This window comes from Mauremys mutica, chromosome 15, assembly GCF_020497125.1.
Source record: "Mauremys mutica isolate MM-2020 ecotype Southern chromosome 15, ASM2049712v1, whole genome shotgun sequence".
Lineage (NCBI taxonomy): Eukaryota > Metazoa > Chordata > Testudines > Geoemydidae > Mauremys > Mauremys mutica.
Genome location: NC_059086.1, coordinates 20,586,800 through 20,610,533, shown reverse-complemented (window position 1 = coordinate 20,610,533; position 23,734 = coordinate 20,586,800). Strand labels below are relative to the sequence as shown.

General features: G+C 55.8%; 1 protein-coding gene across 1 annotated transcript; it reads left to right on the top strand.

The window, feature by feature from the left end:
- Positions 1-8,985: 8,985 nt before the first annotated feature.
- SBK3 (SH3 domain binding kinase family member 3) lies at positions 8,986-20,248 on the top strand. The gene is made up of 4 exons (XM_044988464.1): positions 8,986-9,221; positions 13,792-13,975; positions 16,193-16,395; positions 18,114-20,248. Exons 2-4 carry the CDS (start codon positions 13,810-13,812, stop codon positions 18,963-18,965), a joined length of 1,221 nt encoding a protein of 406 aa, XP_044844399.1. The 5' UTR covers positions 8,986-9,221; positions 13,792-13,809; the 3' UTR covers positions 18,966-20,248.
- The last annotated feature ends 3,486 nt before the right edge of the window (positions 20,249-23,734 follow it).

Here is a 23,734-nt window from a genome sequence, read left to right as displayed (position 1 = left end):
CAACTTAAATGTATACCCCAAATTAAAAAACACAGTAAGAGAACCAAAAAAGAGCCACCGTGGTTAAACAACAAAGTAAAAGAAGCAGTGAGAGGCAAAAAGGCATATTTTAAAAAGTGGAAGTTAAATCCTAATGAGGAAAATAGAAAGGAGCATAAACACTGGCAAATGAAGTGTAAAAATACAATTAGGAAGGCCAAAAAAGAATTTGAGGAACAGTTAGACAAATACTCAAAAAGTAATAGCAATTTTTTTTAAATACATCAGAAGCAGGAAGCCTGCTAAATAACCACTGGACGATCTAGATGCTAAAGGAGCACTCAAGGACGATAAGGCCACTGCGGAGAAACTAAATGAATTCTTTGCATCGCTCTTCACGGCTGAGGATGTGAGGGAGATTCCCAAACCTGAGCCATTCTTTTTAGGTGACAGATCTGAGGAACTGTCCCAGATTGAGGTGTCATTAGAGGAGGTTTTGGAACAAACTGATAAATTAAACAGCAATAAGTCACTAGGACCAGATGGTATTCACCCAAGAGTTCTGAAGGAACTCAAATGTGAAATTGCAGAACTACCAACTGTAGTCTCCTGTGGCACCTTATAGACTAACAGACGTTTTGCAGCATGAGCTTTCGTGGGTGAATACCCACTTCTTCGGATGTATTCACCCACGAAAGCTCATGCTGCAAAATGTCTGTTAGTCTATAAGGTGCCACAGGATTCTTTGCTGCTTTTACAGATCCAGACTAACACGGCTACCCCTCTGATACTCAACTGTAGTCTGTAACCTAACATTTAAATCAGCTCCTGTACCAGATGACTGGAGGATAGCTAATGTGACACCAATTTTAAAAAGGGCTCCAGAGGTGATTCTGGCAATTATAGGCCTGCTTCAGTACTGGGAAAACTGGCGGAAACTATAATAAAGAACAATATTGTCAGACATATAGATGAACATAATTTGTTGAGGAAGAGTCAACATGGTTTTAGTAAAGGGAAATCACGCCTCACCAATCTACTAGAATTCTTTGAGGGGGTCAACAAGCATGTGGACAAGGGAGATCCAGTGGATATAGCATACTTAGATTTTCAGAAAGCCTTGACAAGGTCTCTCACCAAAAGCAGAAAAGAATCCTGTGGCACCTTATAGACTAACAGAAGTTTTGCAGCATGAGCTTTCGTGGGTGAATACCCACTTCTTCGGATGCAAGCAGTGGAAATTTCCAGGGACAGGTGTGTATATATAAGCAAGCAAGAAGCAAGCTAGAGATAACGAGGTTAGATCAATCAGGGAGGATGGGGCCCTGTTCCAGCAGCTGAGGTGTGACAACCAAGGAAGGAGAAACTGGTTCTGTAATTGGCAAGCAATTCACAGTCTTTGTTTAGTCCTAAGCTGATGGTGTTAAACTTGCAGATGAACTGGAGCTCAGCAGTTTCTCTTTGAAGTCTGGTCCTAAAGTTTTTTTGTTGTAGGATGGGCACCTTAAAATCTGCTATTGTGTGGCCAGGGAGGTTGAAGTGTTCTCCTACAGGTTTTTGTATATTGCCATTCCTAATGTCTGATTTGTGTCCATTTATCCTTTTCCTTAGAGACTGTCCAGTTTGGCCGATGTACATAGCAGAGGGGCATTGCTGGCTGAGCTCCAGTTCATCTGCAAATTTAACACCATCAGCTTAGGACTAAACAAAGACTGTGAATGGCTTGCCAATTACAGAACCAGTTTCTCCTCCCTTGGTTGTCACACCTCAGCTGCTGGAACAGGGCCCCATCCTCCCTGATTGATCTAACCTCGTTATCTCTAGCTTGCTTCTTGCTTGCTTATATATACACACCTGTCCCTGGAAATTTCCACTGCTTGCATCCGAAGAAGTGGGTATTCACCCACGAAAGCTCATGCTGCAAAACTTCTGTTAGTCTATAAGGTGCCATAGGATTCTTTTCTGCTTCTACAGAACCAGACTAACACGGCTACCCCTCTGATACTCTCTCACCAAAGGCTCTTATGCAAAGTAAGCAGCCACGAGATAAGAGGAAGGTGCTCTCATGGACTGGTAAATGGTTAAAAGATAGGAAACAAAGGGTAGGTATAAATGGTCAGTTTTCAGAATGAAGAGAGGTAAATAGTGATGTCCCCCAGGGGTCCGTACTGAGCCCAGTCCTATTCAACATATTCATCAATGATCTGGAAAAGGGGGTAAACAGTGAGGTGGCAAAATTTGCAGATGATACAAAATTGCTCAAGATAGTGAAGTCCCAGGCAGACTGTGAAGAGCTACAAAAGGATCGCTCAAAACTGGGTGACTGGGCAACAAAATGGCAGATGATATTTAACATTAATAAATGCAAAGTGATGCACATTGGAAAACATAATCCCAACTATACATATAAAATGATGGGGTCTAAAGTAGCTGTTACAACTCAAGAAAGAGATCTTGGAGTCATTGTGGATAGTTCTCTGAAAACATCCACTCAATGTGCAGCGGCAGTCAAAAAAGTGAACAGAATGCTGGGAATAATTAAGAAAGGGATAGATAATAGGACAGAAAATATCATATTGCCTCTATATAAATCCATGGTACACACATATCTTGAATACTGTGTGCAGATGTGGTCGCCCTGTCTCAAAAAAGATATATTGGAACTGGAAAAGGTTCAGAAAATGGCAAAAAAAAATGATTAGGGGTATGGAACGGCTTCCGTATGAGGAGAGATTAATAAGACTGGGACTTCAAAGCTTGGAAAAGAAACGGCTAAGGGGAGATATGATTGAGGTCTATAAAATCATGACTGATATAGAGAAAGAGGATAAGGAAGTGTTGTTTACTACTTCTCATAACACAAGAACTAGGGGTCACCAAATGAAAATAATAAGCAGCAGGTTTAACACAAATAAAAGGAAGTATTTCTTCACACAACGCACAGTCAACCTATGGAACACCTTGCCAGAGGATGTTGTGAAGGCCAAGACTGTAACAGGGTTCAAAAAAGAACTAGATAAATCCATGGAGGATAGGTCCATCAATGGCTATTAGCCAGCATGAGGAATGGTGTCCATAGCCTCTTTTTCCCAGAAGCTGGTAATGAGCAGCAGGGGATGGATCACTTGATGATTCCCTGTTCTGTTCATTCGCTCTGGGGCACCTGGCATTGGTCACTGTCAGAAGACAGGATACTGGGCTAGATGGACCCTTGGTCTGACCCAGTAGGGCGATTCTTATGTTATGTTCCTTCCATACACTATGCCCCTCACACACATAGCCCCCTCCACAAACCACACCCCTCACACACATAGCTCCCTCCACAAACTATACCCCTCACACACGTACATCCCTCCACATACTATACCCCCCACACATGTACCCTCCCTCCAAACATTATACCCCCTATATCTCTCTCCACACACTGTACCCCACATACATGTAGCTCCCACCACACATTACACCCCCCCTTACCTCCCTCCGCACACTATACCCCCCACACTCGTGCCTCCTTCCACACATTATACCTCCCGCACATGTACCTCCCTCAACACACTATACCTAGGGCTGCCCAGAAGATTCAGGGGGCCTGGGGTCTTCGGCTGCGAATTGCCGCCGAAGACCCGGCACTTCAGCAGTGGGTCCCAGGGCAGAAGGACCCCCCGCCATGGTCTTCGGGGCACTTCGGTAGCGGGTCCTGGAGTGGAAGGACTCCCCGCCGCCGAATTGCCACTGAAGACCCGGAGCGAAAGAAGCTCCAGAGGCCAGCGAGAGTTTTCCAGGGCCCCTGGAGCGAGTGAAGGACCCCACTCCAGGGGCCCCAAAAAACTCTCATGGGGGCCCCTGCGGGGCCCAGGGCCTGGGGCAAGTTGCCCCACTTGCCCCCCCCGGGCAGCCCTGACTATACCCCCCACCCTCGTACCTCCTTCCATACACTAATCCTCACACACATACCTCCCTCCGCAAACTTATTAAGGGAATTGGCAAGTGAAATTGCAAGCCCGTTAGCAATGATTTTTAATAAATCTCTAAACTCGGGGGTTGTACCGTTTGACTAGAGATTAGCTAATATAGTTCCTATATTCAAGAAGGGGAAAAAAAGTGACCCAGGTAACTACAGGCCTGTTAGTTTAACATCTGTAGTATGCAAAGTCATGGAAAAAATTTTAAAGGAGAGAGTGGTTACGGACCTTGAGGCCAATGGCAACTGGGACAAATTACAGCATGGTTTTACGAAAGGTAGATCATGCCAAACCAACCTGATCTCCTTCTTTGAGAAAGTAACAGATTTTTTAGACAAGGGAAATGCGGTGGATCTAATATATCTAGATTTCAGTAAGGCGTTTGATACGGTACCGCATGAGGAATTACTGGTTAAATTGGAAAAGATGGGGATCGAAATGAAAATCCAGAGGTGGATAAGGAGCTGGTTAAAGGGGAGACTGCAGAGGGTCGTATTGAAGGGTGATCTGTCGGGTTGGAGGGGGGTTACCAGTGGAGTTCCTCAAGGTTCGGTTTTGGGTCCGATTTTATTTAATCTATTTATCGCTGACCTCAGAACCAAAAGTAGGAGTGGGCTGATAAAGTTTGCGGATGACACAAAGTTGGGAGGTATTGCCAATTCGGAAAAGGATCGGGATATCCTCCAGGGAGATTTGGATGACCTTGTAAACTGGAGTATTAGTAACAGGATGAAATTCAATAATGAGAAGTGTAAGGTTATGCATTTAGGGATGACTAACAAGAATTTTAGTTATAAGCTGGGGACGCACCAGTTGGAAGTAACGGAGGAGGAGAAGGACCTAGGAGTCCTGGTTGATCGTAGGATGACTATGAGTAGGCAATGTGATGTGGCCGTTAAAAAAGCTAATGCGGTCTTGGGATGCATTAGGCGAGGTATTTCTAGTAGAGATAAGGAGGTGCTAGTCCCGTTATATAAGGCGTTGGTGAGACCTCATTTGGAGTATTGTGTGCAGTTTTGGTCTCCCATGTTTAAGAAGGATGAATTCAAACTGGAACGGGTACAAAGAAGGGCCACTAGAATGATTCGAGGAATGGAAAGCCTGTCGTATGAAAGGAGACTTGAGGAGCTCGGTTTGTTTTCCTTAACCAAAAGAAGGATAAGAGGAGATATGATTGCACTCTTTAAATATATCAGAGGGATAAATACCAGGGAAGGAGAGGAATTATTTCAGCTCAGTGCTAATGTGGACACGAGGACAAACGGATATAAATTGTCAGTCAGGAAATTTAGGCTTGAAATTAGACGAAGGTTTCTAACCATCAGAGGAGTGCAATTCTGGAACAGCCTACCGAGGGAAACAGTGGGGGCGAAGGACCTCCATGACTTTAAGATTAAGCTGGATAATTTATGGAGGGGATGGTATGATAGGATAACGGGTTTAGTCAATAGGTCAATAACATGCCACACTGGTAATTAGTACAAAGAGTCAATGTTGGGATATTGTTAGCCTTTTCCAGAGGGTCTGGCTGGAGAGTCTTGCCCGCATGCTCGGGGTTCAGCTGATCGCCATATTTGGGGTCGGGAAGGAATTTTCCTCCAGGGTAGCTTGGCAGTGGCCCTGGAGATTTTTCGCCTTCCTCCGAAGCATGGGGCAGGGGTCGCTTGCTGGTGGATTATCTGCTACTTGAAGTCTTTAAATCATGATTTGGAGCATTCAACAACAGAGTCAAGGGAGAGAATTAGTTCAGGAGTGGGTGGATCGGCTTATGTGGCCTGCATCTTGCAGGAGGTCAGACTAGATGATCATAATGGTCCCTTCTGATCTTGAATTCTATGATTCTATGATTCTATGAAACTGTACCCCCCTACATACACTGTACCCCCCCACACTCATGCCTCCTTCCACACACTGTACCCCCCACACATGTATCTCCCAACACGCACTGTATCCCTCACAGATGTACCTGCTTCCACTCACACATGTTCCTCCCTGCACACGTTATACCCCCCACACTCGTACCTTCCTCCACACAATATACCCCTTACACACATAACTCCTTCCACACACTGTACCCCTCAGACATGTACCTCCCGCCACACACTATATCCCCCCACATGACTGTACCCCCCACAATCATACCTCCCTCCACACACTATACTCCCCACACTTGTACCTCCCTCCAGACACTGTACCCCTCACACACGTAACTCCCTCCACACGGTATGCCCCTGAAACTCCCTGCACACATTATACCCACCACATACCTCCCTCCACACACTGAACCCCTCAGACATATACCTCCCGCCATACACTATATCCCCCCACATGACTGTACCCACCATGATCGTACCTCCCTCCACCCACTATGCCCCTCACACACGTAACTTCCTCCACACATTATAACCCCCACTTACCTTTTTTCACACATTGTACCCCTCACACATGTACCTCCCTCCACACACTGTACCCCTCACACACGTAGTTCCTGCCATATACCGTACCTCTCACATACCTCCCTTCCTCCATACTCTATAACCCCCACACGTACATTCCTCCACACATTGTACCCCCCACACATACCTCCCTCTACACACTATACCCCTCACACACGTACCTCCCCCCACATAATTACCCCCTGCACACATACATACCCCACCCCCACCACAGACATACCCCCCATATACACGCCAAAGACTCGTTCACCCCACACACTACACCACCCCACATACACACTTGTGCACATACATCCCCCATGCACATACATCCACACCTATATACCCCCTTATGCACACACCCCACACATATACAGGTATACACAGTCCCATAAACACATATAAACCCCACACATATATACACACCCCACACATGCACCTACCCCAAACATATACACCCCCACACCAATACAACCCACATATACACTCACACATAGTCTGACCCCAACATATACACACAAGCCACTCCTATATACATCTCCACAAATATATATCCCTATATACACACAAATGAATACACTCGCCCACGCATATACACCCCACACACTTACACCCCCACATATACACTCCTCCACTTATACACCACGCTCCACATATACACAGAAGCCCCCTACACATACACCCCTACACACATACACACACCAGCCCCCTCTCATATACACTCCCTACATATACACCCACCCATACACATATATATACCCCACATATATACATATACCCCCATCCTACACATTCATATACACCCTCACACACATATACAGTCCCCCCCACACATAGAGCCGCAAACACACAAATGCCACCCTGCAGAGCTGCCACAAACAAACGCCCACACAGGGCACAAGCCAGCACCCACACACATACCACAAACACCTCCCTGCCCACCCACGCAGATGGATGAGCTCCAGCTGTCTGCCTGCCATGGCTCTGCCCGGCGTGCTGCGGACAGCTGGCGCAGGGCCGTGTGCCTGAGCCCCTGTGCCGTGCGGCTCTCCCCTGCCTGTCACAGTTCCTGGGTGCTCTGGCACTCACAGCCCCCAGGCTGGCTCTCTTGGGGGGTAATGGATACTGAAGCACGTCTACCCAGCTCTGGGGGGAGGTCTGTGCCAGGCCAGAACAGAAGCGCCCCTGGCCAGGGCAGCCCCAAGTGGGAACAGGCGTTCAGCTCCCCCCACAGGGGTCATGCTGTCTATGCTCCATGATTTCATTCACTTCGCTCCCTCTCTCAGCAGCTTCACTTCCATGGACTCCCTGCCGTGGGATTCAGCATAGGCCCAACAGAGCCAGCCTACCCGTGCACCTGTTTTTCTGTCCCCAGACACATCACCCTCTAACTATGGCCACACTGAGCGTATCTATCTAATCTAGCTATCTATCCTCATCACCCCCTCTGTCTATCTATCCTCATACACCCGCTCTGTCTATCTATCCTCATACACCCTCTCTATCTATCTATCTATCTATCTATCTATCTATCTATCTATCTATCTATCCTCATACACCCCCTCTATCTATCTATCCTCATACACCCCCTCTATCTATCTATCTATCTATCCTCATACACCCCCTCTATCTATCTATCTATCCTCATCACCCCCTCTGTCTATCTATCCTCATACACCCGCTCTGTCTATCTATCCTCATACACCCTCTCTATCTATCTATCCTCATACACCCCCTCTATCTATCTATCTATCCTCATACACCCCCTCTATCTATCTATCTATCTATCTATCTATCTATCTATCTATCTATCCTCATCACCCCCTCTGTCTGTCTATCTATCTATCTATCTATCTATCTATCCTCATACACCCCCTCTATCTATCTATCTATCTATCCTCATCACCCCCTCTGTCTGTCTATCTATCTATCCTCATACAACCCATCTATCTATCTATCCTCATACACCCCCTCTGTCTGTCTATCTATCTATCTATCTATCTATCCTCATACACCCCCTCTATCTATCTATCCTCATACACCCCCTCTATCTATCTATCTATCCTCATCACCCCCTCTGTCTGTCTATCTATCTATCTATCCTCATACAACCCATCTATCTATCTATCCTCATACACCCCCTCTATCTATCTATCTATCTATCTATCTATCTATCTATCTATCTATCTATCCTCATACAACCCATCTACACCCCCTCTGTCTGTCTATCTATCTATCTATCCTCATACACCCCCCTCTATCTATCCTCGTACACCCCCTCTGTCTATCTATCTATCTATCTATCTACAGCACAGAGCTCTATGCTGTCTGTCTGTCCCCAGCACAGTGCTCTCTGCTCTCTCACTCTCTCTCTGGTTGCCCTCGCCCTGCAGCTGGGGGGAGCTGAGGAGTGTTGCTGAGGGCTGCGGGGAGGGGGCTGGGGCCGGATCCCTGCACAGGGCAGCAATGCTGGGTTCATTGTTGTCAGCGGGCTGTTCAGCGCCAGCCTCCCTGCCTATGTTTGGAAGTCGGCATGAATTGTGTTTGAGTCAATGACACATGTTCTCCGCGAGCGGGAGAGATTATCCCAGCGCAGGACAGCCCCGGGGACAGAGAGCGCAGGCCAGAACAGGGAAAGTCTGAGTCACAGCTCCAGCTCCTGGGGACTGCACGGCTGGCCGGTGGCTCGCGGCTTGGCCCGGTGCAGGGAGAGACACGGAGACCCAGCAGCACAGAGTCCCTGCATACGGAGCTCACCGACATGGTCCCTGGATGCATGCCAGCAACAGGATCCCTGCACGGCACCTCCTGAGAGACGCCAGCCAGGCCCAGTGTGGACACTAGGGTGAGAGAAAGGCCTTCAAACACCATCATCCATCCATCATCTAATCTATCTATCTATCTATCTATCTATCCATCCCCACACCCCCTCTATCTATCTATCTATCTATCTGTCTATCTATCCATCCCCACACCCCCTCTATCTATCCCCATACCCCTATCTATCTATCTATCTATCTATCTATCTATCTATCTATCTATCTATCCCCATACACACCCTGTCCCACAGCCCTGGGGAGCTGCTTGCGAATGCCATCATGCTCTCTAAGCTGGGGGAACGGGTGCTGGTACCCGTCTCAGGGTACACGTGCATCAGCTGGCTCCTCCCGCCCGGGGAGCAGAAATGCTCTCCCCTCACATGCTGGAGGACAGGGCATGCGGGGAATGGTGCTGCAATGTCCCCAGGTCTCTGTGGGGGCTCAGGGAGAGAGCCAGGGTTGGATGCCACATTGCTGCCAGTTCTCGCATCAGCAGAGGAGGGTGCCCTAGCACCCAATGGGTGCTGTCTGCTCCCGACTCCCTGCTAGGCTGGCACAGGGCTAGGCTCACTCTGTGGCAAGGTGCACACAGTGCTGCAGGGGTAGACAGAGCGCCGCCCCCCAGCCCCGGCGGGGAGCTGGCTCCATTCCCCCAGCTCTAGAGCCCTGCCCTGCCATTGTGTCTTCACGGCCCCGATCCCGCTGCATGGAGCTAACGGGCCTTTTCCATCAACTAAGCCTCACAGCAGCCAGCATGCTGGTAAATCTGGAGTCCCTCTCTGACAACAGTGCTGGGATGGATAGATAGATAGATAGAGGGGCTGGATGGGGATAGATAGATAGATAGATAGATAGATAGATAGATAGATAGATAGATAGATAGATAGATAGATGTGTGGAGAGAGTGTGTGAGTATGTGGGAGGGATAGACAGTGTATATGAGGAAAGATGAATCCACATCCTCCCCAGATCTGAGTAGGCTCCTCTCTGAGCTGCTCAGAGCTGCTCACTAGGCTACAGGCTGTTCCAGCGGCATCTCTCTCAGGGCTGGTCTGTACTGGGAACTTACATTGGCATCACTACATTGCTGAGGGGTGAGAAAAATCCACCCCCCTGAGCAGCATCCTTAAGCCAGCCTGACCCCTGGGGCAGACAGCGATAGGTCGGGGGGGCGGGGGGGAATCTTCCATTCATCTAGCTGCCGCCTCCCGCGGAATACGCTGCCAAGAGAACCCCTCTCATCACTATAGCAGTGCCGCTGTAGACATAACCTTCACCTTGGTCTGCTCTACAAACTACGTTGCTCGGGGTAGATCTACATCCCTGAGCGACGCAGTTATACCGACCGAACCCGCCACGGAGACAGCGCTATGTCGATGGGAGGGCTTCTCCTGTCCACATAGCTGCTGCCTCTGCGGGAGGTGAAATCCCTACGCTGATGGGAGAAGCTCTTCACATCTTCACTAAGCGCTACAGCGGCACAGCTGCACTGCTGTCAGTGTAGACAAGCCCTTAGGCCTGGTCTACACCATTAGGTCAAAGTGAGGCAACTTAGGTCCACCTAACTCTGTAAGCATCGGCACTAACTAGTGTAGCTTCCACTGATGTAAGTGCCCCACTACCGTGGTTCTCGGCCAGAGACACATGTACCCCTGGGGATACTCAGAGGTCTTCCAGGGGGTACAGCAACTCATTTAGATATTTGCCTAGTTTCACAACAGGCTACATAAAAAGCACTAGCGGAGTCAGCACAAACCAAAATTTCATTCAGTCAATGGCTTGTCTATATTGCTCTATATACTATACACTGAAATGTAAGTACAGTGTTTATATTCCGATTCATTTATTTTATAATTATATGGTAAAATGAGAAAAACAGCCATTTTCCAGTAACAGTGTGCTGGGACACTTTTGTAATTTTATATCTCATTTTGTAAGCAAGTAGCTTGTAAGTGAGGTGAAACTTGAGGGTACGCAAGACAAATCAGACTCCTGAAAGGGGTACGGTCGTCTGGAAAGGTTGGGAGGCACTGGCCTGCTACACCCACTTAATAACTCCTCCACCGTGAGAGGCGTAGCGTTTGGGACAATGCAGTCACGTTGATGCAGTGTCAGCGTTGACACTCTATTACTGAGATCGCCTGTTGCCACCTTTCCAAAGCCGTCCCACGATGCCCCAGGCTGACAGTTAAATTGGTGCAAGCACTCCTGGTGAAGACGCGCACCGCCGACACAAGCAGCATAGTGTGGACATGCAAAAACAATCGAATGACTGCAGTGCTTCTACATCGTTGTAAATTAGGTCGACTTAATTTTGTAGCATAGACTTGCCCTTAGTCTCTACTGTTGAAGCTGGTCTATAGTGTATAAAGACTTAAATAATTACAGGGCCAGCAAGTGCCAAAGCCCCAGGGATCTGCACGGCAGGGGTGGGATTTAAACCTAGCTCTCCCCTCTCCTAGCCGAGGGTGCTGCCCACTGGGCTAGGGGCTGTAATCAGGGGGCTCTCCTTGGGGGGTTTTCATGAGACAGGGTTGACCTGGCTCAGGCACCCAGCTCCAGGACAGGGGTCCCGGCCGACAAAGCCCAGCTGAGCTGGGCACCACACTGCCTCAGAGGGAAAGGGCCGAGGAGCTCTGGTCTGTGGAATCCACTGGAGGCGAGGCGCCAGGCGCTGCACCGCTGAGCCGTTTGTGCATCCAGCCCTGGTCGCTCGGGTAGGATTTGCTTTTCTGCTTTGGGAAGCCCTTGTTTTGCAGCGGGTGAGACAGACGGACAGATGGACAGGGGAGGGGACTGGGGCCAGGCTCACAGGCGGGCGCAGCTCCTGCTCTGTAACCCCTGCGGCGTTAGAGAGGCTCCAGGGCTGCCCACACGAGTCACCCTCGGGGATGCCAGATCCAGCAGGAGACCCTGGAGACACAGGCCGGTCACGATGAGCACTACCGAGCACTGGGTAACAGACAGGAAAAGCCAGCAGCCTGGCAGGCAGAGGGAGCCCCCGTCTCGGAGGGGACAGTCCCAGACCTGGGGAGGCGATCGCCTTGGTTGGGGGGCCTGGGCTCAGACCCACGGCAGGGGACAGTCTCCTCCATGGGGCCAGGTGCGCATGGTGAATGGGATCAGGGCCGGGGCCAGATCAGCCGGAAGCACCTACCTCAAACTCACAGGTGACCTTTGCTGGGCGGGCGGCAGGGCTTGTGCACAAAGGGGCACCAGCCTTCCCACCTGCTCCCACCCCATGCTGCATTTCCCCTGTGGGCATGACTCCCTCCCCTCAGCCCTGTGTGGGGCAGCAACAGCACTGGGGGCTCGGCTACCAGGGGCAGGGCCCAGCCCCTGCTCTAACCACTAGACCTCAGCCCTGCTTCCCAGAGCTGCGGAAAGAGCCCAAGATTCCTGGTTCCCAGCCCCAACCCAGCAATCTTCCCTCTAATTTTTTACATCCATGTGCGGAATGAATTTTGCTCTGTGCCCCACTGTGGAGTGATGTGTGGCGGGGGTGGGGCTGAGGGGTTCGGAGGGTGGCAGAGGGCTCAGGGCTGGAGAAGGGGGTTGGGGTGCGGGGTGCTGAGGGTGTGGGCTCTGGGATGGGACTGGGGATGAGAGGTCTGCCCCTCCCAATGCCCCCCTGCTAGAACCACCCAGCCCTGCCCATCTCAGTGCCCCTGCTCTAGAACCACCCGGCCCTGCCCCTCTCAGTGCCCCTGCTCTAGAACCACCCGGCCCTGCCCCTCTCAGTGCCCCCCAGCATGAGAACCATCCAGCCCCTTCCCCTCTCAGTGCCTCCCGTGCTATAACCACCTGGCCCCTGCTGCTCTCAGCCACCCCCCCCCCCCCCAGAACCACCAAACCCTGCCCCTCCCAGTGCCCCCACACACACTGGAAAAGCCCAGCCCTGCCCCTCCCAGCTCCCCCTCATGCTAGAACCACCCAGCCCTGCCCCTCCCAGCGCCCCCCCGCTAGAACTACCAAGCGCCCACCCCCTCAGTGCCCCCCCTGCCCCACCCTTGAGCTAGCTGGGTGGGATTCTGGACCCATAAGTCTGAGCCAGTAGCACTCCATGCGCAGACACGCATCCCTCAGCAGCAAGGGGTGGCAGCGAGTGGGACAGCCCCCTACCACGCAGCCTGGCCAGGGCTCCACTCCCAGCTAGTTGTATTGCTAATCAATAGCAGGAGGCCCCGTGGGAAGGGCCAGAAGCGGAGCCCTGGGGCCGGGGGCCTCAACAGCAGCGAGAAGGAGCTGACCTGTCACTGGGTTTATCTCACACCTCTCAGCTCAGGCCTGCAAATATCTGAGCACTTCCCAGAGCAGGGAAATTGAGAGCTGAAGGGAATTCACTCAGCTCAGCTGGGACAGAGCCAGAAATAGAACCCAGGAGTCCCGGCTCCCACACGCCCCTAACCACCAGACCCCACTCCCTCCCAGAGCCGTGATAGAGCCCAGGTGTCCCAGCCCTTCCCCCCCCCCGACTCTAACCCAGGAGCCCCCACTGCCCTCCCTTGGCTCTAGGTGACAGGAGGCAGGTGCGGTGGGTGTCCCGTGGGGGGAGGGGTAAGCTCTCCTTTGACGGGCGCTGCCTTCTCCACTCAGGCCCGGGCAGCGCGTGGCATGGAGCTCCCCGAGGTGGAGGACAACGCAGAGTTCCTGGAGCGGCTGATGGAGGTGACCTCGCGCCGCCTGCCCCAGCTGGAGCTGCAGGATCAATACAACATCATCAAGGAGCTGGGCAGCGGCACCTACGGCAACGTGCTGCTGGCAGAGCACCGGGAGCGAGGTGAGGGCAGCGCCAGCTGCTCCTGGGTGGGCCGGGCCTGAGTAGCCGCAGCCTGCACTGGAGCCCTGCAGGGAGGGGACTCGGGAGAGGGCTCCGTCCCCTCCCAGTCAGTGCTGGCTCCAGTGGGGCACTATGAGGCACTGTGCTGCAGGGGGCGAGGGCTCAGTAGGGGGCGCGCTCCCCAGTAGTCAGTGCTGGCCCCAGGGGGTGCTAGGGGGCGCTGTGCTGCAGGGAGCGGGGGCTCAGTAGGGGGCGCGCTCCCCAGCAGTCAGTGCTGGCCCCAGGGGGTGCTAGGGGGCGCTGTGCTGCAGGGGGCGGGGGCTCAGTAGGGGGCGCTCTCCCCAGCAGTCAGTGCTGGCCCCAGGGGGTGCTAGGGGGCGCTGTGCTGCAGGGGGCGAGGGCTCAGTAGGGGGCGCTCTCCCCAGCAGTCAGTGCTGGCCCCAGGGGGTGCTAGGGGGCGCTGTGCTGCAGGGGGCGGGGGCTCAGTAGGGGGCGCTCTCCCCAGCAGTCAGTGCTGGCCCCAGGGGGTGCTAGGGGGCGCTGTGCTGCAGGGGGCGGGGGCTCAGTAGGGGGCGCTCTCCCCAGCAGTCAGTGCTGGCCCCAGGGGGTGCTAGGGGGCGCTGTGCTGCAGGGGGCGAGGGCTCAGTAGGGGGCGCTCTCCCCAGCAGTCAGTGCTGGCCCCAGGGAGTGCTAGGGGGCGCTGTGCTGCAGGGGGCGGGGGCTCAGTAGGGGGCGCTCTCCCCAGCAGTCAGTGCTGGCCCCAGGGAGTGCTAGGGGGCGCTGTGCTGCAGGGGGCGGGGGCTCAGTAGGGGGCGCTCTCCCCCGCAGTCAGTGCTGGCCCCAGGGAGTGCTAGGGGGCGCTGTGCTGCAGGGAGCAGGGGCTCAGTAGGGGGCGCTCTCCCCCGCAGTCAGTGCTGGCCCCAGGGGGTGCTAGGGGGCGCTGTGCTGCAGGGAGCGGGGGCTCAGTAGGGGGCGCTCTCCCCAGCAGTCAGTGCTGGCCCCAGGGGGTGCTAGGGGGCGCTGTGCTGCAGGGGGCGGGGGCTCAGTAGGGGGCGCTCTCCCCAGCAGTCAGTGCTGGCCCCAGGGGGTGCTAGGGGGCGCTGTGCTGCAGGGAGCGGGGGCTCAGTAGGGGGCGCTCTCCCCAGCAGTCAGTGCTGGCCCCAGGGGGTGCTAGGGGGCGCTGTGCTGCAGGGAGCGGGGGCTCAGTAGGGGGCGCTCTCCCCAGCAGTCAGTGCTGGCCCCAGGGGGTGCTAGGAGGCACTGTGCTGCAGGGAGTGGGGCAGGAACTCAGGGATTCGCCCAGTTGCTCTCTGACACCACTTACTTCAAAGTAGCCAGATCCCTTTTGCTCACAGCTCCCGGCACAGGCACCAACGGCCCCAGGCCACCCAGCAGGTGATCCATTGGCATGCCAGCTCACAGGGGTCCAGGGGAGCAGTCAGTGAGGGGAGGGGGCAGCTGCAGAAGGGAGTGATCCCCCTCGGGGCCCTCTACACCCAGAACCTACTGACACAATGGGACTCTCTGAGCCCACCTACGGGGCTCCTCCATCCCCTCTGTTTGTGCCCAAGCATTGCCCCCTGCTGAGAAACACTGATCCCCACTTTGTACCCAGGCTCCGCCCCCTGTTGGGACACACTGCCCCTCCCCCATTTGCACCAGGCCCTGCCCCTACTGGGGCACACCGACCCCCCCGTTTGTACCCAGGCCCTGCCTCCTGCTGAGACAGACCAACCCCGCCTTTGTACCCAGGCTCCATCCCCCGCTGGGGCACACTAACCTCCCCTTTGTGCTGAAGTCCTGCCCCGTGCTGGGAATCTGGGAGACACAGACCCCCCACTTCGTACCCTGGCCCTGCCCCCTACTGAGACAGACCAACCCCTCCCCCCTTTGTGCCCAGGCTACACCCCCTGCTGGGGCACACTGACCCCCCCTTTGTACTCAGGCCCCACCCGCTGCTGGGGCACACGACTGACCTCCCCTTTTCACCCAGTCCCTCCTCTGCTGGGACGCACTCACCGCCCCCCTTTTATCGAGACCCCGACCCCAGCTGAGACACACCAACCCCCACTTTGTACCCAGGCCCTGCCTCATGCTGGAACACAATGACCCCCCCATTTGTGCCCAGGTCCCGCCCCCTGCTGGGGCACACTGACCCCACTTTGTACCCACGTCCTGCCCACTGCTAGGACACACTGACCCTCCCTTTGTACCCAGGCACGGCCCTGGCGTTGAAGCTGATGCCGAAGGAGAGGACGGAGCGGCGGGAATTCCTGCGGGAGTACTGCATTGCGCTCTGCCTGTCTGCCCACGCCGGTTTCCTGCGCACTCTGCCCGTCGCCTTCGAGAGCCCCACCCATTTTGCCTTTGCCCAGGAACTAGCGCCCGCTGGGGACCTGTGTGCCATCGTGCATGACGGGGTATGTGGCATGAGGCAGGGGGCTTCTGGGGAGTAGTGATCAGGGGATGGGGCATCAGATGTCAGCAAGGCCACTGAGCAGGGGATGGGATGGGGAGCAGGGGCATGGGGCACTGGGTCTCAGTGGGGGCCTGTGAAGCAGGGAGCTGGGGAGTGGAGGATGGGGGATCGGTGCTGGGGGTCTCGGGAGTACGTGGCTGGGGGCTCAGCGGAGAGGGTTGCTGGGGTACAGGGTCTCAGGGTTCCTGGGGAGTAGGGGCTGGTGGGCTGGGGTCTCGGGGCAGGGAAGCAAGGGATGCAGGATGGGTTCTCAGCAGGAGGCGTTGGGACCTGGGGTGCAGCATGGGAGATGCTGGAGGGGACAGTGGTGTGCTGTGGGGTTACAGTACAGGGCACTGTGGGGTGCTGAGGGGGTGGGGCTGGAGGGAGCATAGGGTGCTGTGGGGGGAAGGGGCACTGTGATGGGGAGGTCTCTGGAGGGGGCGCTGTGTGGGGAGGTCCCGAGAAGGGGTGCTGGGGTGCAGGGGAGGTCCCCAGAGGGAGTTCTGTGGCACTGTGTGGGGGAGGTCGCTGGTGGGGCGCTGGGGTGCTGTGCAGGGGAGGTCCCCAGAAGGGGTGCTGAGGCACTGGGTGGGGAAATCCCAGAGGCGGTGCTGGGGTGCTATGTGGGGAAGTCCCTGGTGAGGTACTGGGGCACTGTGTGGGGGAGGTACCCAGAGAGGGCACTGTGCAGGGAGGTCCTCAGAGAGGGTGCTGTGGCACTGTATGGGGGGAGGTCTCCAGAGGGGGCGCTGTGGCACTGTGTGGGGGAGATCCCCGGAAGAGGCGCTGTGTGCTGTGCAGGGAAGGTCTCCAGAGGGGGCGCTATGCAGGGGAGGTCTACAGATGGGGCACTGTGTGCTGTGTGGGGGAGGTCCCTGGTGGGGCACAGTGTGGGGCGGTCCCCTGAGGGGCGCTGGGGCGCTGTGCGGGGGAGGTCTCTGGAGGGGGCGCTGTGTGGGGGAAGTTACCGAAGGGGGTGCTGGGGCGCTATGCAGGGGAGGTCTCCAGAGTGGGCCCTGGGGCGCTGTGTGGGGAGGTCCCCAGAGGGGGCGCTGTGCGGAGGAGGTCCAGAGGGGATGCTGTGCCCTGTGTGGGAGAGGTCCCTGGGGGGCACTGTGCAGGGAGGTCCCCAGAGGGGGCGCTGTGCGGGGGAGGTCTCCAGAGGGGGCACTGTGTGCTCTGCGGGGGAGGTCTCCAGAAGGGGTGCTGGAGCGCTGTGTGGGGGAGGTCCCTGGTGGGGCGCTGTGTGGGGAGGTCCCCAGAGGGGCACTGTGCACTGTGTGGGGGAGGTCTCCAGAGGGGGCGTTGTGGCGCTGTGTGGGGGAGGTCCCTGGTGGGGCGCTGTGTGGGGAGGTCCCCAGAGGGGGCGCTGTGCAGGGGAGGTCCCCAGAGGGGCACTGTGCGCTGTGCAGGGGAGGTCTCCAGAGGGGGCGCTGTGGCACTGTGTGGGGGAGGTCCCTGGTGGGGTGCTGTGTGGGGAGGTCCCCAGAGGGGGCGCTGTGCAGGGGAGGTCTCCAGAGTGGGCACTGTGCGCTGTGTGGGGGAGGTCTCCAGAGGGGGCGCTGTGGCACTGTGTGGGGGAGGTCCCTGGTGGGGCGCTGTGTGGGGAGGTCCCCAGAGGGGGCGCTGTTGGTGAGAGGCCACGACTGCACTTGTGTAACCCCTGTGCCCCCACAGGAGGGTCTCCCAGAGGCCCAGGTGAAGCGCTGCGCAGCCCAGCTGGCCGAGGCCCTGGACTTCATGCACGGCAAAGCCCTGGTGCACCGGGACATCAAGCTGGACAACGTGCTGCTCTTCGACTGCGAGTGCCGGCGGGTGAAGCTGGGCGACTTCGGGCTGACGCGGCTGGAGGGCACGCCCGTCTGCGCCATGTCGGGCACCCTGCCCTACGCGCCGCCCGAGCTCTGCCTGCTCGAGGCCTCGGAGACGCTGGAGCTGGACGCCAGCCTGGACGTGTGGGCCTTCGGGGTGCTGCTCTTCTGCCTCGGCACCGGCTGCTTCCCCTGGGACGTGGCTGCCAGCGCCGACCCCCAGTTTGAGGAGTTCGGCGCCTGGCAGAACAGCACGGTGCCAGGGGAGGCGCCGGCGCCCTGGAGGGCTTTCAGCGCCGCCGCCCAGGAGATGTTCCGGCGGCTGCTGACCCTCGACCCCAACCGCCGCAGCCCAGCCATCGAGGTGCACAAGTACCTGCCCCTGGTCTGGCTGGCAAGCCGCCGCCGGGAGCTGGATGGTGCCGGGGGACTGGGGGGCCAGTGGCCCAGCCAGAGCCTGGCCAGAGAGCAGCACGGTCAGGAACAGCTCCCAGGCGCTGCCAGTGGCCCAGCCCCCCCCACCGAGGGCTCTGCCCAGGCTGGGGGGAGCAGGCCCCAGTCCAAATTGGGAAAAGAGGTGGGGGGAGGGGAGGACGAAGCAGAGGGAGGAGGCACTGGCAGGAGCGGAGGGGGAGGGGAGCCAGCACCCCCTGCCTTAGCTTCCATCCCCTGCCACCCCCCTGTCTCCTCGGCCCCCATCCCGATCAGTTCCTGCTGAGGATCCCGAGACGAAGGGGCAGCCCGGGGCTCCCTGCTGGAGCTGCACTTGCCACAGCCAGATAGGCCCGAGGGCTGGGCTCAAGGAGCCTGTTCCCCTCCGACAGCGCCAGCCCCTGCTGGGGGGGCAAAGGAGCCTGCCTGCATCTACAGCAAGTCATGGGCGATGAGCCCGGCCATGGGGGGCACGCTGAGGTCAAGGTGACCCATTGGCCAGGGGCTCCCAGCGCAGGGCTGTGGCTAAGGGGGCGAGCGCACGGCTGGGCTGGATCAGCAAGGGGTACCCAGCATGGTCGGGGGGGCGGGGGACTGTTCCTGGGCCCTGGGCCCAGCTCGGGTGTCCTCACTGGGACAAGCGGGGAAGGGTCGGAGAAAAGCTACAAGAAGGATTTGCAGGCTGGGAACCTACCGGGCAGGGAGAGGCTGAAGGAGCTCAGTGGATTCAGCGTCTCTGCCCAGAGGAGGGTCAGACCAGCCGTGATCCCAGCCTCTGGATACCTGCCCAGGGAGGAGATTTCAGAGAGCAGAGGGCTCTGTGCTCCCCCGGGGGCAAAGGCAGAGCCAGACCCACTGCTGAAGCCAGACTGATGCAGGCTGGGAATAAGGTGCAGATTTTGGATGAGGAGAACTAATGCCTGGAGCAGCTTCCTGCAGGGTTGGGGGATTCTCCTGACTCTGCTTTATAAACTTTTCTCACAGATCCACAGGATCGGGGCTATGGCTCTGTAACAGTCCCTGGGAGGAGCCCGTCAGTGTGCCAGACCCCTCTACTCTTTCTCCAGAATAAGCCACATGGCCTCACCGCCTCCTTAGGCTGGACCTCTGGGCCGTAAGCCCCCCTGCACCACCCCGTGAGCTCCTTTCAGGGAGTCCCACTGAGACAGACCCCTGAGGGAGACTTGTACGATCGTAGAGAGCAACACACCCCTCCACCAGCATGTGCAGGGACACACAGCCAGCGCGGTCACACGGGCGGGTTTATCAGTCGACTGGCCCCCAATGCAGGAAGCCCTTGGTGAGCACAGATAAATGACGGTTACAGCAGAGCCCATTTTAGGTAGCCAGAGCTCAAAGCTCTGTCCCTGTGTCACTCACTCTGACCCCTCCCTCAGTAGAGCCCTGCACGGACACAAATTTCTATCTGTGGATGCATATATCCGCAGATAGAAACCGGTATCCACTGAACCACAGGGATCCCCCGGGAACAAGCAAGAGGCCCCCAGTGCTTGGCCTGGGTTACCCCTGAAGGACACATAGACCTTGCTTGTCATAGAAGCTTCTATTACTTTTAAGAGTGGAACTTGTTTGTGTGGGGGGGTGTTCACCTGCTTTAACCTTGTAAATCACCCGCTGGATTCCCTTTCCTGTGAATCAATCTTTAGGTAGTTTATTACAGGATTGGCTACAAGTGTTCTCTTTGGTGGGAGATCTAAGGTGCAATTGACCTATGGTGAGTGACTGGTCCTTTGGGAGTGGGACTCACCTGAATATAGCTCCCCCACATGGCCTCAGGGATCCAAGTGGTGGAGGCAACCACCAGATGACTCCTACCCTCCATGACATACTCAGGGATCCCATCATGGTGACCCCATGCCCTCCCCACCCCAGCCTCAGGGATCTAACGGCAGCAGAATCTGAGCACCCTTCATCCAGGGATTCACACACACACGCACACAGAGATGTAGTGGCAGCAACACCCAGCCACAACCCACCTCTGCCCCCTCTGAACAAATTCAGAAATCCTGTGGGGGCGACACCCAGCTCTCCCCTGCCCCCTCGCTGGCCTCAGGGATCCAGTAGAGGCAGCAGCAGCACCTGGCCACCCACCAGCCAGAACCATGGATCCATTGGTGGCTTCATCCGGCTGCTCCTCCACCCCTGCGTTGGCCTGAGTGATCCGGTGCTGGTGACACCCGGCCTGCCCCTCCGTCAGGGATCAAGTGGCAGCAGCAACGGGCTGATTCCACCCACCACCACCCTCGCCAGCCTCAGGTTTGCCATGCTGGTGGTGGCACCCAGATACCCCCACTCCCTCTGCCAGCCTCAGGGATTCAGTGTCCATGGTACCCAATGCCGTGAGATGAGGCCCTGAAACATAAACCCTTATATCAGAGGCCTGGTATGAGGCCTGAACTAAAGTAATGGTCAAGACTTTGCTAACATAAAGCAGAGTTAAGCTGTGAGCCAGAGGCAGGCCCTGCTCACAAAAGTTGGCAAGAGGAAGGCTACTAATTGGACGTATACACATATTTAAGGCACAAATAGGCTAAACATGTGTCAGGACGGCACCAGAATAGTCCAGTACAAACACATTCCGCAGAGATAATGAGGAACAGGCTGACCCATCTTAAAAGATAGAGTCAAAAGGATAATATGATGGATAGAGTTGTTTGTTCGAACCAACATGTACCAGCAGAGAGGCAGCACCCCAACACGCAGAGGGGTTGTACCTCAGTATGTCAGGAGTGGTGTGTAATTTGTTTGTACCTGTGTATAAGAATGCACACCTGAGGAGGTGTCTTTGTCCATTAAAGGGGCCAGTAGAGATTCCCGCCACTGACTGAGCTGCGTCCCTTGTCAGGGAGCACATATGTACTAGCAGAACCGTAGACATCTGATCTGAGGAGCTAGAGACTGTGTTTCGTTTGACAATAAACCTGGCCGGGTGCCTTCGAACCTTATCGGAGTCTGTGGTCATTGGAGGTTCTCTCGGGGTCTGCTGCGTCAGCGATCTACGCAGAGCCAGGGCAGCACACAGAGGGAACACACGCACGCAGCCAACTGTTATCAACACTGAACAGAGCAAAGCACCACACCGGTGACGTCTGACGATACCCAACTCGCCCCATGGAACAAGCCACCGAAATACTTTGAGAGAACCTGGTTCAATATGGAAATAAAGCTCCCTCCAACCACACATCTCTAGTTGTCACCTGTCACCCCACATAGGCTCTCATACAGGGTATAATCAAACAATGACACCCCATACTTAACAGGGACCCCATCCTGAAAGCAATCTTTCCTGAACCCCCTCCTCTGGCCTTCAAACAACCCTCCAACCTCATCATCAGAAGCAAGCTCCCCACAGACCAGGACCTAGCAACTCAAAGCAGCACCAGACCCTGCCAGAACAACAGATGGAAACCCTGCAGCCATCTCTCCACTGCTACCATGATCCACACTCCCACACAACACACCTTTCGAGAGCCGTGGGTCCTACACACGCCTAGCACAACATGAGATGTAACCACACCCAGTGCACTAAATGCCCCAATAACAACTAGAGTAATGCAATGACTGTGTGCTGGAGCCGTGGGGGTTGGAGAAGTGGGCAGTCTCCGGCCGCGCCGCTCTCCCCTCCCTGGGTATCACACAGTGTGTGGTGCTGCTACACAAGGCAACGTGTGCAGGAACTGAGAGCAGCTCCCTTGCAGTGTAGATCCCCACGGCAGCCACACATCATGTATTAATACCTAGCAGTGCTGTGGGGACACCAAGCACCAGGGAACGAGGAAGCAGTTACAGAGCCAGGGTTACCTTCCCCAGAACCGTGCTAAAAACGCAAGAGGCTGAAACCAGCCGCTGTGCAGCGAGAAACCAGACGGAGCTGGGTTGAGCTCCCTGAGTCTGGCTGGGAGCTCAGGGCTGCTGGGGGGGGATGGGGCATGACTATGACCGTGGTAGCCAGGCCCAGTGGAGCTGCGCGGCACATACACCTGGGTCTAGTCTGGGGGAATCGTTCCGTCGCCTGTGGGACTTGGCAAAAATCCCCACTTGACAAGCAGCTCCAATTAGCTGCTGGGATTCTGGGCCTGATCCAGCAACCCTCTGTGATGGAGTCTATACAGGGGCCCCTTGTCTGGTGCTGAGATGCGGCTGCCTCTGGGGTGGGGAATAGGGGCTGTTTACACAGGAACCCTTCGCCTGGTGCTCAGATGCAGCCACCTCTGGGGTGGGGCACAGGAACCCCTCGCCTGGTGCTCAGATGCAGCCCCTCTGGGGTGAGTCCTGTTGGCTGCATGGTAGCTTTCGCTATCTCACTGTGCCCTGTCCCCGTCACTGCTGTCTGATCTCTCTTCCAGCTGCAGCTCTGCAGGTCACTAGCCAGGAGTCCTGCCGCCCGGAGGGTGAGTGCCCCCAGCAGGCCACAGAAAGGCCAACCCATCTCGGCAGGATGCCGAGTGCAGAGACTCCAGGACCTGTGGCCAGTGAGAAGCAGGATGGAATCCCTCTGCTCTCCCGGCACCAGAGACTCCTGGGGGCCCCCGTTTCCACTTCTCTTCCCAAACTCCAGGGCTGGGACCTGACTTTGTTTAACCAAAAGCAGGGACAGCCCAGTATGATGAAGTGGGGGATTTTCTTGTTTTTTCCTTGTTTTCCAATGGTTTGCATTCAGAGGGGGTGGGACTCAGTTTCCCTGGGTGTTACTGGTTTAACTGAGGTGCGGGGAGAGGGAGTTTGTTATTACAGAGGACTGGAGAGGGAACTTGGGACCCCAGCCAATGGCCTGGAGGACGGATACCTCAGTGACTGGTGAGTGACCTGGCAAGAGACCCAGCTCAGGAGTCACAGCCGGTTCTGGCCAGTGGGAGAACAATGGGTTGTAAAGAGAGGACCCCAGTGACCTGACCAGCCAGAGGGGGCCAGAGGACAGAAGAGAGGAGAGGAGGCCCAGGAGACCCCGTTTACAACCCTGTTTACCTGGAGAGAAGACAATGGACAGAGGCGGGGCTTGGGGCAGGTGATATCTGACATCCAGCTGGGAAGCAG